The 15,670-nt window shown below is 43.5% G+C and overlaps 2 protein-coding genes across 2 annotated transcripts; both read left to right on the top strand.

Annotated features, from left to right (window-relative positions):
• Positions 1–836: 836 nt before the first annotated feature.
• On the top strand, positions 837–1,892 carry LOC135622227 (protein MIZU-KUSSEI 1-like). Its single transcript, XM_065123872.1, has one exon. The coding sequence runs from the start codon at positions 852–854 to the stop codon at positions 1,719–1,721; it is 870 nt and encodes a 289-aa protein (XP_064979944.1). The 5' UTR covers positions 837–851; the 3' UTR covers positions 1,722–1,892.
• A 2,367-nt stretch (positions 1,893–4,259) lies between these two features.
• On the top strand, positions 4,260–5,703 carry LOC135623727 (NAC domain-containing protein 92-like). The gene is made up of 3 exons (XM_065126986.1): positions 4,260–4,496; positions 4,586–4,866; positions 4,954–5,703. The coding sequence occupies exons 1-3, from the start codon at positions 4,298–4,300 to the stop codon at positions 5,479–5,481; spliced, it is 1,008 nt and encodes a 335-aa protein (XP_064983058.1). The 5' UTR covers positions 4,260–4,297; the 3' UTR covers positions 5,482–5,703.
• Positions 5,704–15,670: the final 9,967 nt, after the last annotated feature.

Here is a 15,670-nt window from a genome sequence, read left to right as displayed (position 1 = left end):
ATGAGTCAGTCTTCCTCACCATTTTCTAATGATCTCAATTTGCATGGATTCTGTGTCAGTTGGGACGAAGACCTCTTATTTATAATCTCTTCTCAATTTTTTTCTACTCGAATCACTTAAATTATCAATATTTTTTTTATAAAAGATAAATGACGAATATATAGAACCTTACGATAATTTATATTTATCAATTTTAAAAGAGACTACATTGCCAAAAATAAATTTATATTTTTAAAATATAAATAACTTATAGAAATTGACATAATAAATCAAATTAATAAAATATAATTATTTGTATCTAAAGCAATAAAATTTATTGATATAACGACTCAAAGCTGAGTGTACTGATTTTGACTAATAATAAAATCTTAATTATTTATTTTGTAGTTCGATCCGGTCAAAAACCATAGAAGAGGTCAACTTGATTAGTTCTTCGGTCGCTTGAGACTAGAGTATATATAAATAAATAAAAAGTTAAAAGGAGCAATTTTTATTGTTTATCGATCTAAAATACTTAAATTTTTATTGTTTACAAAAACCAATAAAAATATGTTTTTTCTTTAAGAAAAAATGTTCGTGAGAAGCTCCGTCAGGGGAATGTGAAAACAACAAATCCATCCAAACAAATATATATATATATATTACAATAACGGATGGGAACGCGTGTCGGGTAACCCGTATTGTGTACCCGGAAATAAGATGCGGAAAGACCAAGTCCGACCCAAACGTCCCGAAGCACGTACGAAGCGCCTCACCTTTCGCCGCCAGAAACTAACGAGCCAACTCCGCCCAATTACCTCCGTGTTCTCCCTTCCCCGAGTGGGCCCCTCCACTTCTCACTCTCCCCTCGAATGGCCGCTCCGGCCAGCACCACAACGACCCCCGACGCGGCTGACCCCACGGCCACCCCAATGTCGGAGCCCCACCAGAGAGCCGTCGCTACTGATGCCGAGAATCCGCAGAATCCCATGCTCAACCACCCTCACCAGCTCTCGCCGCTGGTCTCCCTCGTGCCCCCCTCGTCGCGCCACCACCGCCGCCGGCGGCCCGCCCGCGTCCTCCGCCTCTTCCGCTCCCTCTGCCGCACCCTCCCAATCTTCACTCCCAGGTGCAAGTTCTCACAGCCCTGCGGCCGCAGCTCCTCTACCGCCGTCGCCCCATTCGTCATCTGCACCCCTTCCGCCTCCCCCCTCTCCTCCGACATCCGACGCCGCAGCCGCCACCTCGTCACAGGCACCCTCTTCGGCTACCGCAATGGCCGCGTGTCGTTCTCCCTCCAGGAGAACTCCCGGTGCCTGCCCTCCCTCGTCGTCGAGCTCTCCATGCAGACCCAGGCGCTCCTACGTGAGATGAGCACCGGCATGGTGCGCATCGCCCTGGAGTGCGAGAGGAAGCCTCCTGAGCACGGCAAGGACGGGCACTCGTCGTCGCCGAGCCTCCTGGACGAGTCGCTCTGGACCATGTTCTGCAATGGGAAGAAGTGCGGGTACGGCGTCCGGCGGGATGCGTCGGAGGGGGACCTGATGGTGATGGAGACGCTGCGGGCGGTGTCGATGGGGGCCGGCGTGCTGCCATCCAAGACCGACGCGGAGGGGGAGATGGCTTACGTGAGGGCGGGGTTCGAGCACGTCATCGGGTCGAGGGACTCGGAGACGCTATACATGACGGGCCCCGACGACGGCGACGGCCCCGATCTCACCATCTTTTTCGTCAGACTATGAAAGGCCTCCATTTGCTTGTTTTCTTGTCGGTTAATTATCTATGTGAGGGGAGTGTATGTTTTGATTGAGGAGTTGGCACCTATCATCATTCATTCAATAACGACGACATTATTTACAGGGGAATTGATTGAGGAGTTGATTGGTTGTGTTTACAGGGGAATTTAGAACTTAGTCCAAACATAGTGATCATCGGTACGATGATCTTTCTATTGTAGTAGTAATATGGTCACAACTTTTCGACTCCTTATGATGATTTGCCAGATTTCCTATTGCATCCAATTATATTTTAGATTATTGCTTTTGGATGCGCTGAAGAACTATATTATAGATATGATAAGATTCATGGCTCTTTCGGAACAAATACTATCGTCTTTGTTTTTACTTATTTTGATATCAATAGATTGTGATTCGAGCCTAAAATCTTATGATAAATTATCAAAGTTTTTAGTTGACTCCTTTGCTAATCTTCTATGTATCACTTTAATTTTATCTTCTTTGTATCGTTTCAATTTTATCAAATATCTTCAAAGAGATAATTATAACTTTTCGTAAGCCGAAGAAGTGTGTTAGAGGTGTGATATGTTTTAGTATTTGTTTTGGTCTCCTGTTTCGGAGACAATTGTGACTTTTGCATATGCTGAAGAAGTATGTTAGAGATCTGATATGCTTTAGTGTTTGTTTTCGTCTCTATGCCTTTCTTGCTTTGGTCTCCTGTTTTCAATAGATCAATGATTGTTTCAACACTTGCTTTGACCTCTTGCTGCATAATGAAGGCATAAACATAGAACAGTAGGAACACATACTTGTCTTCTCATGGTTATCTTTCTTGTTCGATCATACACTTGTATTCTCAACTCTTGCTAATGAAAAAGGAGAAGAGATGAAGTTGATTGGATAATCTCACTTCACCTCTTTTGTGGGAACCCATCTAAGTTCATATCTAAGCCTTGAAAAAGAAAATGTTTATCTTCTATCTGAAAAAAATGATATATATATATTTTTTATCAATTGAATTTGACAGAAAAATATTTTTTAAAAGAAGAATATTCTTATTTGATTATTCAGTGAAAATAAGAATATTGCAGATATGATTCTGAATCTGGAAAATGTTTGTGAATTCTCATCTGGAAACTCTTATTGACTTGTCAAAGCCGCCTCTCGCCTGACTATGCCCCTTGCACTAATCTCCGGAAGTGAACTTTAAATCATGACAAGGATTAGTAGGTGCCAACAACGTTGAGCTACAGCATAGCTATGAGATGCCTGCAGCTATGACAAGGATGATGGATTAGATATGAAAAGATCGTCTTTGTAATATCTCAAGCTTGATATTGGATTGGCGTGGACATGTTACGTGTGTTTTTAGCATCAGATAGACTTCTTCTAGAGTCTCACTTTTATCCTATCTTCTAATATAGCTAAGAAAATAGAAACGTCTTGGTACTGTTGTAGAACTTCAAACTCGATCCAGACTGAGCCTGATTTCAATTAGGAGCCATGTTAAAATTGATCCTCGAATCAATTGCTGAAGATGTCCATGCATCCATGGCCTGCAAGAAAGATGCTGATGAACAATTGAGGAAGCTAAAGAATCATCCTCTTGCTATACAGTATGAAACATATCTATGATCAGAAGCAAGAAGGGAACACACTCAACAGGTCACCAGTCGTTACTGTCCTTCCAAGATGCTGTTTACTCTACTATGAGCACAACCAACTACAACATGCTATCTTACAATTCCGTGGACCCTTCAGAGTTGCTGAAGACCCTTCATGTTTTCTTCTCTCTCCAGATAAAAAGTAGAAGTACAAGCAGTATTACAAAACCTATTTTGTAACTATTCTTTTACACCCAAACTATCAATTTAGTGGTGGTGGTATACTAAACCTGCTTACTCATCCTTGATCGGAAGAGAAGTCTTTCGGTATGAGAAGATCCATTGGAAATCCTTATAAACATTTGACCATGCATGAGATGTTTATAATAGAAAAGGTAAATTTGATCCGAGTGTAATGGGTGTTAGTGATGAAAGGATCAAACATACTGCAAGTTGAAGCACAAGGAAAGACAAAGGAATCTCAATGAAAGGTGTTCCAAAAGCTGCCACAGTGGCTCTCGGAATAACTTGAATAGTAGCATAATTGGATGTATTAGTCCAAATTATAGAACGATAATAATCCAGTCTCCAAAAATAAAAAGCTCGGCCAACAAAATGCCGTCTCAGTTGGAATGTTTCCCGCATCCTGTCATGTCTTAGTTGGAATGTCCGCCACGTGATGTCAGGTGGATGAGTACGTGGTCATACATTCGTAGCCAAGCGCGTCCACAACTTACCACGCTAAGCAGATGTTGTAACTTGTGTGGTAAGTTACGTCGTGTCTCTCATGAAAAATCATGCTGTGTATGTGCTCTCACGTACTAGCTGTATCGCTTGTCCTTTTGTTTTGATTGTTGGATTGCGTAACTTAGTTGTTAGTGGGTCCATAACTCGTGTTAGATACCCCCAATTCGATCTCTTAGTATACGTCATCTTCTGTTGATACAGCGGGTGATCGAACAGCGCGTGTAACGATAAATGGAAGACGATGGTGTTGCGGTTCTTCGCAGGCGCGAGGATCATCGGCACATGGAATTGCCGCCTGGGTTTCGATTTCAGCCCACTGATGAAGAGCTCATCACCCACTACCTCGCCAAGAAGGTGACGGATGCCGGTTTCCATGCTGTGGCTATCGGAGAGGTCGACTTGAACAAGCATGAGCCTTGGGATCTGCCTTGTAAGTCTTGCTGCATCTTGTTTCCGTCTCCTCTTGTCTCTGCAATCAGAGGCTGTTTGTTACAATGTTCTTTGTTCGTTCGCTGGTAGTGAGAGCAAACATGGGAGAGAAAGAGTGGTACTTCTTCTGCGTGAGGGACAGGAAGTACCCCACGGGGTTGAGGACGAACAGGGCAACCAAGGCGGGCTACTGGAAGGCAACGGGTAAAGACACCGCGATCTACAAAGGGAAGAGCCTCGTGGGGATGAAGAAGACTCTGGTGTTCTACAGAGGCAGGGCTCCCAAGGGGGAGAAGAGCGACTGGGTAATGCACGAGTACCGGTTGGAGGGGAAGTACTCCGTCTACAACCTTCCGCCCACCGTAGCCAAGGTAGCCACTCACCCCTTCTCTCTCTCTCTCACTCTCTTCCTCAGCTCTTTGACCATGGTTTCCTTTCTTGTTCATGTGTGTGTGTAGAACGAGTGGGTGGTCTGCAGGGTGTTCCACAAGATCACAAGCATCAAGAAGCCGGTCAAACCGAACGTTCCTCTTCTGCCACCGTCGAAGGAAACCCACGTTAGCTACGTCAGCGAGAACCAAGCCGCTTCCACGTTCGACTCGGTCTACGTGACCTGCTTCTCCAACGCGACGGCCGGGACTAATGGCGAGCTGTTCGACGAGTGCTTCCGTTCCTCTCTTCTCCGTGCTTCGGCCGAGCCTCGCCAAGGTTCACCGGCCCCTATCTTCCTCCCCATGATGTCGCTGTCGAGTTCCTTGTGCTCCGGCATGCAGTTCCAGCCCGACGCGATCTTGGCGAAGAAGCCGATCAGATGCAGTGCAGAGAGGGAGCTGGTCAGCGCGTCGCAGGACACGGGGCTCACCGCCGAGATGAACCCCGAGATCACTTCCGTCATGTCAAACGATGAAATTGGACGGCGGGAATTCGTCCCATCTGCCTCGGCCGGCCACGGTCTGCTGCTCCATCGCTGTCTGTGGAACTGTTGATGACACGAGAGAGAAGAAGAAGAAGCGGATTACCACAATCGCCTGTTTTTAGTATCACAGCCGTACGTTTTACCCTTCAATAAGATGAGTGCAACAATGGTTTGGTCATTGCTTCTGGTAGTACGTCAAATATACGTGTGTCTGTATATATAATATACATGTAGGATTTGTCTCAGCTGTTCATTTATGCAACTGCGACATGAGAAATGCTTGCTTGGTTTATTTTGGAAAGTTACCAAAGAGGCATGTCATTTTCTTTGTAACTTCGATGGACGATATGATTATTAATATGCAGTAGCTATGCCCAGTGCATGATTCATCAACTTGGGAGTCACGAGAGCCGCGTAAGATGTTGTCCTCGATATGGCATGACAAAGACGTGGGACCCAACGCCAAATTATTTTATTTGGTGTCTTGCGGCGGCAATTGGAGGGCAATAATACAAGGCTCGCCATCAAATAATGTCTCGGAATGATACGTCCATGAATCCATTCCTCGGGCCAATCGGATGTTCTCGGCGCCTTCGTCTTGAAGCTTCCTGCCTCCCTACCGTCTCTCATGTCAATCTCAAACCAATCATATGTCGCCATGCCACCTCTCCAAATTTAATCTAAGCATGCATATATCCTTTCGGAACTTGTAAATACTTCATTGTGGTTCTTTTTCAACGGTATACTTCATTATAATTTAATATCTATCAGTTGAATGGTAGATCAATGATGCTCCAATTCCCAATAAAATCAATATTTTCTTCAAATTGATCGGTTTATGGGATCGGTTTCTCCAATGCAATACTTATCCACAGTAATTCTCTGTTAATATTTGATATAATTTTTAGAAATTTACTTTTCTTTTAAGAATAACAAAAAAAAAGGGGGAAAAGAATGCAATGAGAGTAGAACAGTTAATACGAATGACAAGAGTATTTCAAGTATTTATACTTTCTAAATTGTTATCATCTTATACTGATGATCATCCGTGCTAGGATCACCTTAGGTGTTGAGAATTGATAATGTGATGTCAAATACAAATCGCTTTTCTTTTGCACGAAGATGAATGTTAGGAGGGGTTCCTTTGATGTCTAAGTCAATACTCGAAATTTCGATCTCAAAAACTATGCTCATATTCATCTTTTATAGTCGGTGTCGTTCTAACCGTGAACAATTAGGGTGATGTTTCTTGGAATAGAAGATACTCGAAAAATATTTTCTATTCAGATCGCATTGACATGATGTATTTTCTCATTGCATCCTTGTCGTTCTAAGTGATATGGTAGACATATGTGTCGAGCTCCACATGAATGATGAATGATGAATGATGAAAATGAATATTCCTCCTATCATTACTTATATATGATATGTAGGAAACTCGGCATTACTTGTTTATGAATATAAATCCAAGCTAAGCCTAAACAAACCGAAGTAAGCACACATCTTATATATCTCTCATGAGATGGCTAACTTATGTCATGCACACCAGACATGATTCATGTTCGCGGGGCTTCTCGATCGCAGCATGATATATCAAGTGAAAAGCCTAAGACGTACTGCTAATTGGCAGCAGCGTCTTCCTGACGCCCCCAAGTCATCCCGTTGCATGCGAGACTATTTGAGACTTGCACGACATGACCTTTATATGTATCCAATATTATTCCTCCAAGGAGACCGATCCTTGTCGATGAGAGTTGACGTACGCTCCCCACCATCGTGTCCTTGTCGATGAATCATTTGTGAGGCTAACCTTATTACCACTGTTCATGAGCTTGACGTCGTTAATCATTTGAATGCATAAGCTCTGTTTCTATCCACAGATATATAACTCGGAATAAGGCAGCTCGATCACGCAAGACGCTGAGTACGACTGTACTCTTCGCCAAAACGCTGTTGTTCTTCGTGAAAGATTTAGATATGGAACTCTAGCACTCAATTATCTTGTTATTTGATATTGATTTGGAATGGAGATGGAGATGTTTCCAAAGATGGAACAATGTGGATGGATAAGACTGAATTGATTTGCATGGTGCAGCGTCGGCCAACGTTTTGTGGGTCTTTCTAAATTGTTCTATACATTATGAGATGCAAACGCATTATGGATTATGTGTTTACCTTCTTCAGTTTAATATACCAAAAAAAAAAAAAAAGGAGGACTTCGAATGAATGTTAGAAATCTATTAACGATGAATAAGTCAAATATCAATATGATTAACATATAACGGAACAAATATCAATTCAGTCTAAAAATTTAAATTATCAAATTACGAACTAGATTCAAATATATATCATTCGACTCTTTCAATATTTATTGGGATAATTCTCTTAGTCTTCTTTTTTAATCTTCTCATTACACAAAAATATCTTCTAATATGCAATGCAACTATCAGTGAAAATAATCATATTTTATTCGATTGTATAGTTGTTGGTGAAATATAAGATCTATTTAGAAATTAATGCTGCTTAAAAATTTAATTAAATACGATCTCTTCGACAAAAGTACATTATTACTCTTACAAGCAAAAATACGTCTATTATGTTATTTTCTTCTTCTTTTTCTTCTCTAGAAATAACATCTCATATATCTATATCCTTTTTGTCTCTAATATTGAATATCAACCAAAAACATCATTTTTTATCTCATCTTGTCATGTTAAAATTCACCATTATTTTACTAAAACTTATTTTGAAGTATTAGTCATAATCCAATATAGAACATCAAGAATCACATGAACAATTTTCTTAAAACAAACAAATAGGGACAAATTAAGCCATAATAAAGTTTTCTATATGCTCTTAGATTAATGTAGAAATCTCTATATCTCATATTAGGCGAAAATGTCATTAACATTTTGGTCAGCCCGACGTGGTCCTAATTTATATGTGTATGAATGTCTGAGATGCCTCCGAGATAAAAATGCTAAGCTCCCGATGTGCCACCTACATGAAGACCAAGGTTGAGAGCGGTTTCCCGATCCAGTCTCTTCGATATTTAAGTTAGTAATTCGACATTTTCAAGGGTAGCACTAGAGTCATCTTTTTCTCTTCCACAAGAAAGATAAGTTTGTCCTCATTATAATGTTGAAGATAGAATTTATACCCGGTCATAAAAGATAAAAAGAAAGTTTATGATTATTATTATTATTTTTATCATAGACGGTAAGAAGAAAGCTTACGATGCCCTTTTTGATCATAAAGGACAAGAAGGAAGTTTGTGATTGTTTGTTTTGAACCTTCATCTATGTAAGCAGCTATATGGGCAAACGGGTAGAGGTGTAACCTTCGTTTTCTCCTCTCCCTCTGGATACCACGTGGTGATTACGTATCGAATGATAATTAGTTGACAATATATTCTCTATCATTGGTCCCCACCCTTGAAGGCATGCTTCAAGTCTCTTGTGGGAGGGGCTCAAAATGCGACGTTTGGTTCATCTGACACAAAAGCATTCAGGATCTCCTCTTGTCGGTCGGGTTTCCTAACATATGTGTCTCGGATATATTTTGCCTTGCACCTCCATCATAGTAGATTTTTCTTAACATAAGTTAGATTTTTTTGACTCACGTACCTCGGGCACATTTGACCTTGTGCCTCTGCTATAGTGGATTTCTAATTACGCGGGTTGGGTTTTTTTGACTCATGTGTCTTGCGCACATTTAGCCTTGCGCCTTTGCTATGACAAATTTCTTATTATGCAGGTTAGGAATTTTCGACTCACATGCATCAGTCACATTTTGCCTTGCACCTCTGCTTTGATGAATTTCTCATCATGCGGGTTGGGTTTTCCTGACTCATGCGCCTTAGGCACATTTGGCATTGTGCCTCCGTCGTGATGGATTTCTTATCATGCAAGTCAGGTCTTCTCGACTCATGTGTCTCGAGCACATTTAGCCTTGTGCCTTCGACGTGGTGGATTTCTCGTTATGTAAGTTGTGTTTTCTCGACTCATGTGCACAAGGCACATTTTGTCTTGCACCTCTGTCATGACATATTTCTTTTCATACGGGTTAGGTTTTTCCAACTCGCATGCCTCAGACACATTTCGCCTTGTGCCTTTTGCTAGTCATAGGTGCCCAGCAAGCCAATCACGTGAGTGATGGCACGTGTGACTTGATACAGAATCTTTTTGCTTATTATATTTTGGCGTATATCACTTTATAACTATTGCATAAATGCATATATATTGTGATGTCCTTGGATTTGTGCAATGGGAATCGGATCGTGATGAGATCACGATAATGAGATCGATTCACCTTTAAATACATATCCTAAATAATCCCGGTCATAGGTTACTCGAGAGGGACATCGTGATAACCGGATAGACTGGTGTGCTGTATACCCGTCCATATGATGGATGCAGCTGGTCTCATAGCTGCTCGTGTAGGGACACTAGGGATACAGTACAGGTGCTCATTGTAGAATGAGTTCACTGATTGATCCGCTTACGGAATGCTGGATGGTTGATGATGCCTTATTGTCAGACAGCGATTCCATAGTCCTAGTGGTGTATCTGGTCCTTAGACTTGAGACACCAAGGATGTCCTGTATGAGTGCTCCACTCTTTGATACCAGACTTATAGGTTTGACTGTTCTCAGATCTAGTACAGCTGGTCATTGGGAGTGGTAGTCGACCTTACGAGGGCTATTGAGTGTCGACAGAGGATCATCCACTCTCGGCGTCATGAGAGGAATATCCTATGTGTTCTTGCTCAGACAAATCCCTGGCCAGGGTCATTCGGGTTGAGAGAGAAAGAGTTCTCCGGGAGAATCCGATTAGAGCGAGACTCGAGTAGAAACCGTATGGGTCTGACAGCACCATGCTCGATATACGGTCTCTGGGATATTAGATGGATGAGGGACTATAGGTACATGGTAACTGAGGACAGACAGGTCCAATGGATTGGATTCCCCTGTATCGTCTGGGGACTACGGCGTAGTGGCCTAGTACTTCCGTAGTCGATGAGTCGAGTGAATTATTACAGAGATAATAATTCACTAAGTTAGAAGGAGTTCTGACAGGTATGACTCACGGCCAGCTCGATATTGGGCCTAGAGGGTCACACACATATGGTAGGCATTGCGATGAGTAGAGGTTCGGATATGAGATATCCGACGGAGCCCTTGTCTTATTGGATGCAGATCCAATACCCACTAGGGAAAGGACCCATTAGGGTTTTGACACGGGATCTCTATAAATAGGAGGGATTCACAGCCTCATAGGCTAGAGTCTTTGCTTGCCCTTCCTATTCTCCTCTCCCTCTCCACCTCAGAGTAGGCCTGGAGTTTTGAGGAGCGTCGTCGCAACCCTGCTGTGTGGATCACCGCTAGAGAGGAGGACGCTTGACCTCCTTCACCCTCTCCTAAGGATCTGCAAGGAAACAGGGATATACGATCTCCCTAGGTAACACAATCTCTATACGCAGTTTTTGTGTTTTGCGGATTTTTGCGCACCAATCTTCGCACGACGACGAACATCTTTTTGGGAATCGGGGATTTTTGTTTTATTGTTCTTCCGCTGCGCATATGATGTCGCCCCCTCAATGATTTCCCAACAGTGGTATCAGAGCCAGGTTGTTCGTGCGAATGATTGGTTTTGAACTGCGTGTATTGTGTTTAGGAAGAAAATTGACGTCAAAATCGTTGACGCAAAAGCGAGGAAGGGCAGCAACAGTTGCTGCCCTCGATCTGCATGCCTGCAGCCACCTGCAGCGGCAGCCGCAGCCGCAGCCAGGCAGCACAGCGCCGGCGCATGCGCAAGCGCTGTGCCTGCAGCAGCCGGCCGGCGGCCTGCTTGCAGCAGGCTTGCCGCCGGCGGGGCTGGCAACCCACGGGCAGAGGCGCCGCAGGGCAGCGGCGCCTGCCGCCGAAAGGAAGCGGCGTCTGCCGCCGCTGCTCCCGCGGGCGGAACTCCCCCCACAGGGGCGGCCGCCCGGCGGGACAGCACCGCCTGCGGAGGCAGCGGCGCCCGAAGGGGGCGCCCACCCGCAGCGGCATCGCCGCCAGCGGGCGTGCCGTCTGCAGGCGAGGGCAGCGCCCTCGCCCCGCCGCACAGGCCGCCGCCAGCAGGGTGGCGGCGGCGGCAGCGGCAGCAGAAAGAGGGAATTAGGGTTTTCTGGGAAAAAGACAGTTTTGCCCCTCGGAATTTGAGAAATTCCAGTTTCTGTCTTTTGTCCAAATTACGAAAATACCCTTAGGAATTGAGAAATTCCCTATATGTCCCTGATTTCAGAAAAATATTAATTAATTAAAAGATTTAGTTGATTATTATTTTTTATTATTATCTAGTAGTCCTACATGATGATGATTATTTATACATGTGATGTATGATGTGTGGACGGATGATCATGGACCGTGTGATGTGTGTACTTGTGATTATTATTATTGAGGTCTGCGAACCTCCATTATATTTCTCGTTTATTGTCGGGCCTGCGTGCCTATGATTAAGTTGTAATCACATGAGGAGGCGCAGCGGGAGCGTGGATGCGACAGCAGGACCCACGAGACGAACGATCCTGATGCATGGAGATGCATCAAGATGTCGACGAAACCGACGAGGACGAGATGGACGATCACAGGGCATGGAGATGCACCGTTGCACACATAGATCTTGATGTGAGTGATTAGGCCTACTGGCTCGGGCCTAATCATATTAGGTTGTGGTCCATGATCATCTGATGTGATTGATTATACACATACTAGATATGTATATATATTTGCATGCGATGTAGATATATATTAAATATGTATATGTGTGACATGTCATATTAGGAGACCAAATTATAGAAACATCTCTCGATAATATTAAGTCGGTAAACGTGAGGCAATTAGATTGACCCACGTGGCCTTCCATCGTTATGAGTAGGAACCGAATCCCGGTGTAGGTTGAGTTGGTCGAGTCCCTCGAGACTCACCTATATCGCGATTCGCTATCTTGCTTACGACATAGAGATGTCACCGGTGACCTGAGGACATGGTATGCTTGGTCGAGTCCCTCGAGGGTATATCATCAAATCAGACTCATCTTGTAACGAAGGTGTTGACTTAACCGAGCATCATGGTTGGTCGAGTCCCTCGAGGCCATGGTGATTCGGAGGCCGAACAGGACGGGAATCACAAGGAGTTGTGATCGGTAAGAGTTGCCTACCTTTTAGGCTTAGTGTGATTGGTCGAGTCCCTCGAGGTTACACTAAGACGCTGATTGGATCCTGATCCCCACTAGAAGTCTGCCGGAGACTTCCGTTTCACGTGCTGAGGGTGTCGCGTGACTCGTTAGTAAAATAGTGGGAGCATATTAAGATAGAAGTCCATATCTTGATAGTTTATTTCTTGCAAAATCTGCATGTTATTCATTTTGCTACATCTTTATTTTCAGAAAATGTCGCTTTCAAATCCCTTACGTGGCATACTTGATGTCAACCGCCTCACTGGTCCAAATTATACGGATTGGCTCCGTAACTTGAGAATTGTTCTCACAGCGGAGAAAATCGTGTACGTCCTTGATACAGTGATGCCTACGCCCGAAGAAGGGGCAAGCGAGGATGAGATCGCTCGCTACGTGAAGTACATTGATGACTCCACTCTTGCTCAGTGCTATATGTTGGGCTCTATGACTCCAGAGTTACAAAGACAACATGAAAAGATGGATGCCAGATCCATTCTCCTACATGTCCGTAAATTGTTTGAGGAACAGGGAAGGACTCAACGATATGAGATATCCAAGAGCCTTTTCCGCGCTAGGATGACTGAGGGGACACCGGTTCAGAACCATGTCCTAAAGATGATTGAGTGGATAGAGAAACTCACAGGTCTAGGAATGGTCCTAGAGGATAACTTGTGTGTGGACATTGTGCTTCAGTCCCTACCAGATTCCTTTTCACAGTTCATAATGAATTTTAATATGAACAAGCTTGAGGTGACTCTCCCAGAGCTCCTCAATATGTTGAGGGAGGCAGAGAGTACTATTAAGAAAGAGAAGCCAGTTCTCTACACTGGTGAGACCAGAAAGAAAAGGAAAGCAGAAAGGTCCCTTAAGAAGGGAAAGGGCAAGGGCAAACAAGGTAAAGCAAAGGTTGCTAAGAAAGACCCAACAAAGGACAAAGGCCAGTGCTTCCACTGTGGTAAAGATGGGCACTGGAAGAGAAACTGCAAAGAGTACCTTGCAGAAAGGGCGAAACAAAAGCTTGATGAAGCTTCAGGTACATTCATGATCAGTCTCCATTTGTCAGACTCTTATGATAACACATGGGTATTAGATACCGGTAGTGCTTATCATATATGCAATTCGTTGCAGGTTCTGGCAAGGCCTAGGAGACTAGAGAGAGGCGAGATGGACCTAAAGATGGGTAATGGAGCAAAAGTTGCTGTATTAGCTGTTGGCGAGGTCGCTCTACATCTGCCTAGTGGAGCTTTTATTGCATTAGATGCATGTTATTTTGTTCCTTCTATTATCAAAAACATTATTTCCATTTCATGTTTAACAGTTAGTGGATATAAATTTGTTTTTGAGAACAATGGTTGTTCGATATTATTAGATGATAAGATCATCACGAAAGGAACAGTGCATAATGGTTTATTTATGTTAGACACCACTCCACATATCATGAATGTAAATGTGTCTAAGAGGAAACGAGATGAGGTGAACAATGCATACCTGTGGCATTGTAGGCTAGGTCACATCCATGGAAGAAGGATTCAAAAGTTGCTAAATGATGGATATTTAGATCCATTCGACTATGTGTCATATGCAACTTGTGAGCCTTGCATTCGTGGAAAACTGACCAACTCTCCATTTAGTGGAACTGGAGAGAGAGCCACTGAGTTGTTGGAACTCATACATAGTGATGTATGTGGACCCATGTCAACTCATGCCATTGGAGGTTACTCCTACTTCATTACATTTACTGATGATTTCTCAAGGTATGGATATGTGTACTTAATGAAGTACAAGTCCGAGGCCTTTGAGAAATTCAGAGAGTATAAGAATGAGGTGGAGAACCAGACTGGAAAGAGTATCAAAACTCTTCGATCAGATCGAGGAGGTGAGTACTTAAGTACAGAGTTTACTCACTTCCTCAAGGACCATGGGATATTATCCCAATGGACACCTCCTTATACACCTCAGCTCAATGGTGTCTCTGAAAGGAGAAATCGTACATTATTAGATATGGTACGGTCCATGATGAGTTTCGCTGACCTACCCATCTCATTCTGGGGATATGCCCTAAAAACCGCAGCTTACCTTCTGAACAGAGTTCCAACTAAGTCGGTAGTGTCTACACCATATGAGATATGGAAAGGGAAGAAGCCTGATCTTAAGGTTGTTAAGATTTGGGGCTGTTCTGCCCATGTTAAAAGACACAACCCCGATAAGTTAGAATCAAGGACAGAGCGATGCAAATTTGTGGGATACCCCAAGGAAACTTGTGGGTATTATTTCTATCATCTCGAGGACCAAAAGGTCTTTGTAGCTAAGAGAGCAGTGTTCCTTGAGAAGGAACACATTCTTGGCGGAGACAGTGGGAGAATGATAGAGTTGAGCGAAGTTAGGGAACCAAGCTCAAGCACCACTCTACAGCCCGAGTCTGTTCAGGTACCTAATACACAAGTATCAACTTTACGCAGGTCTGATAGAGTATCCCATCCTCCTGAGAGATATGTGGGACATATTAGAGCAGAGGATGTAGAGGATATTGATCCTCAGACCTACGAGGAGGCTATTATGAGTATAGACTCCGGGAAGTGGAAAGAAGCCATGAATTCTGAGATGGATTCTATGTACTCCAATAAGGTTTGGAACCTAGTTGATGCACCCGAAGGTATTGTACCCATCGGTTGCAAGTGGATCTTTAAGAAAAAGATCGGAGTAGATGGAAAGGTAGAGACCTATAAAGCAAGGCTAGTGGCTAAGGGGTATCGTCAAAGGCAAGGTGTTGACTACGACGAAACTTTCTCACCCGTAGCAATGCTAAAATCCATCAGAATTCTATTGGCTATTGCAGCACACTATGATTATGAGATCTGGCAAATGGATGTGAAAACCGCATTCCTCAACGGGAACCTGGAGGAGGAGGTGTATATGATGCAACCTGAGGGATTCGTGTCCAAGAACTGCCCAGATAAGGTGTGTAGGTTGCTTAGATCCTTTTATGGACTAAAGCAAGCTTCCCGAAGTTGGAACATAAGATTTGATGAGTCAATCAGA

The sequence above is a fragment of the Musa acuminata genome, chromosome BXJ2-9, assembly GCF_036884655.1.
Source record: "Musa acuminata AAA Group cultivar baxijiao chromosome BXJ2-9, Cavendish_Baxijiao_AAA, whole genome shotgun sequence".
Taxonomy (NCBI): Eukaryota; Viridiplantae; Streptophyta; class Magnoliopsida; order Zingiberales; family Musaceae; genus Musa; species Musa acuminata.
The sequence above is the reverse complement of the archived record's forward strand: the minus strand, read 5'-3'. Positions and strand labels throughout refer to the sequence as shown.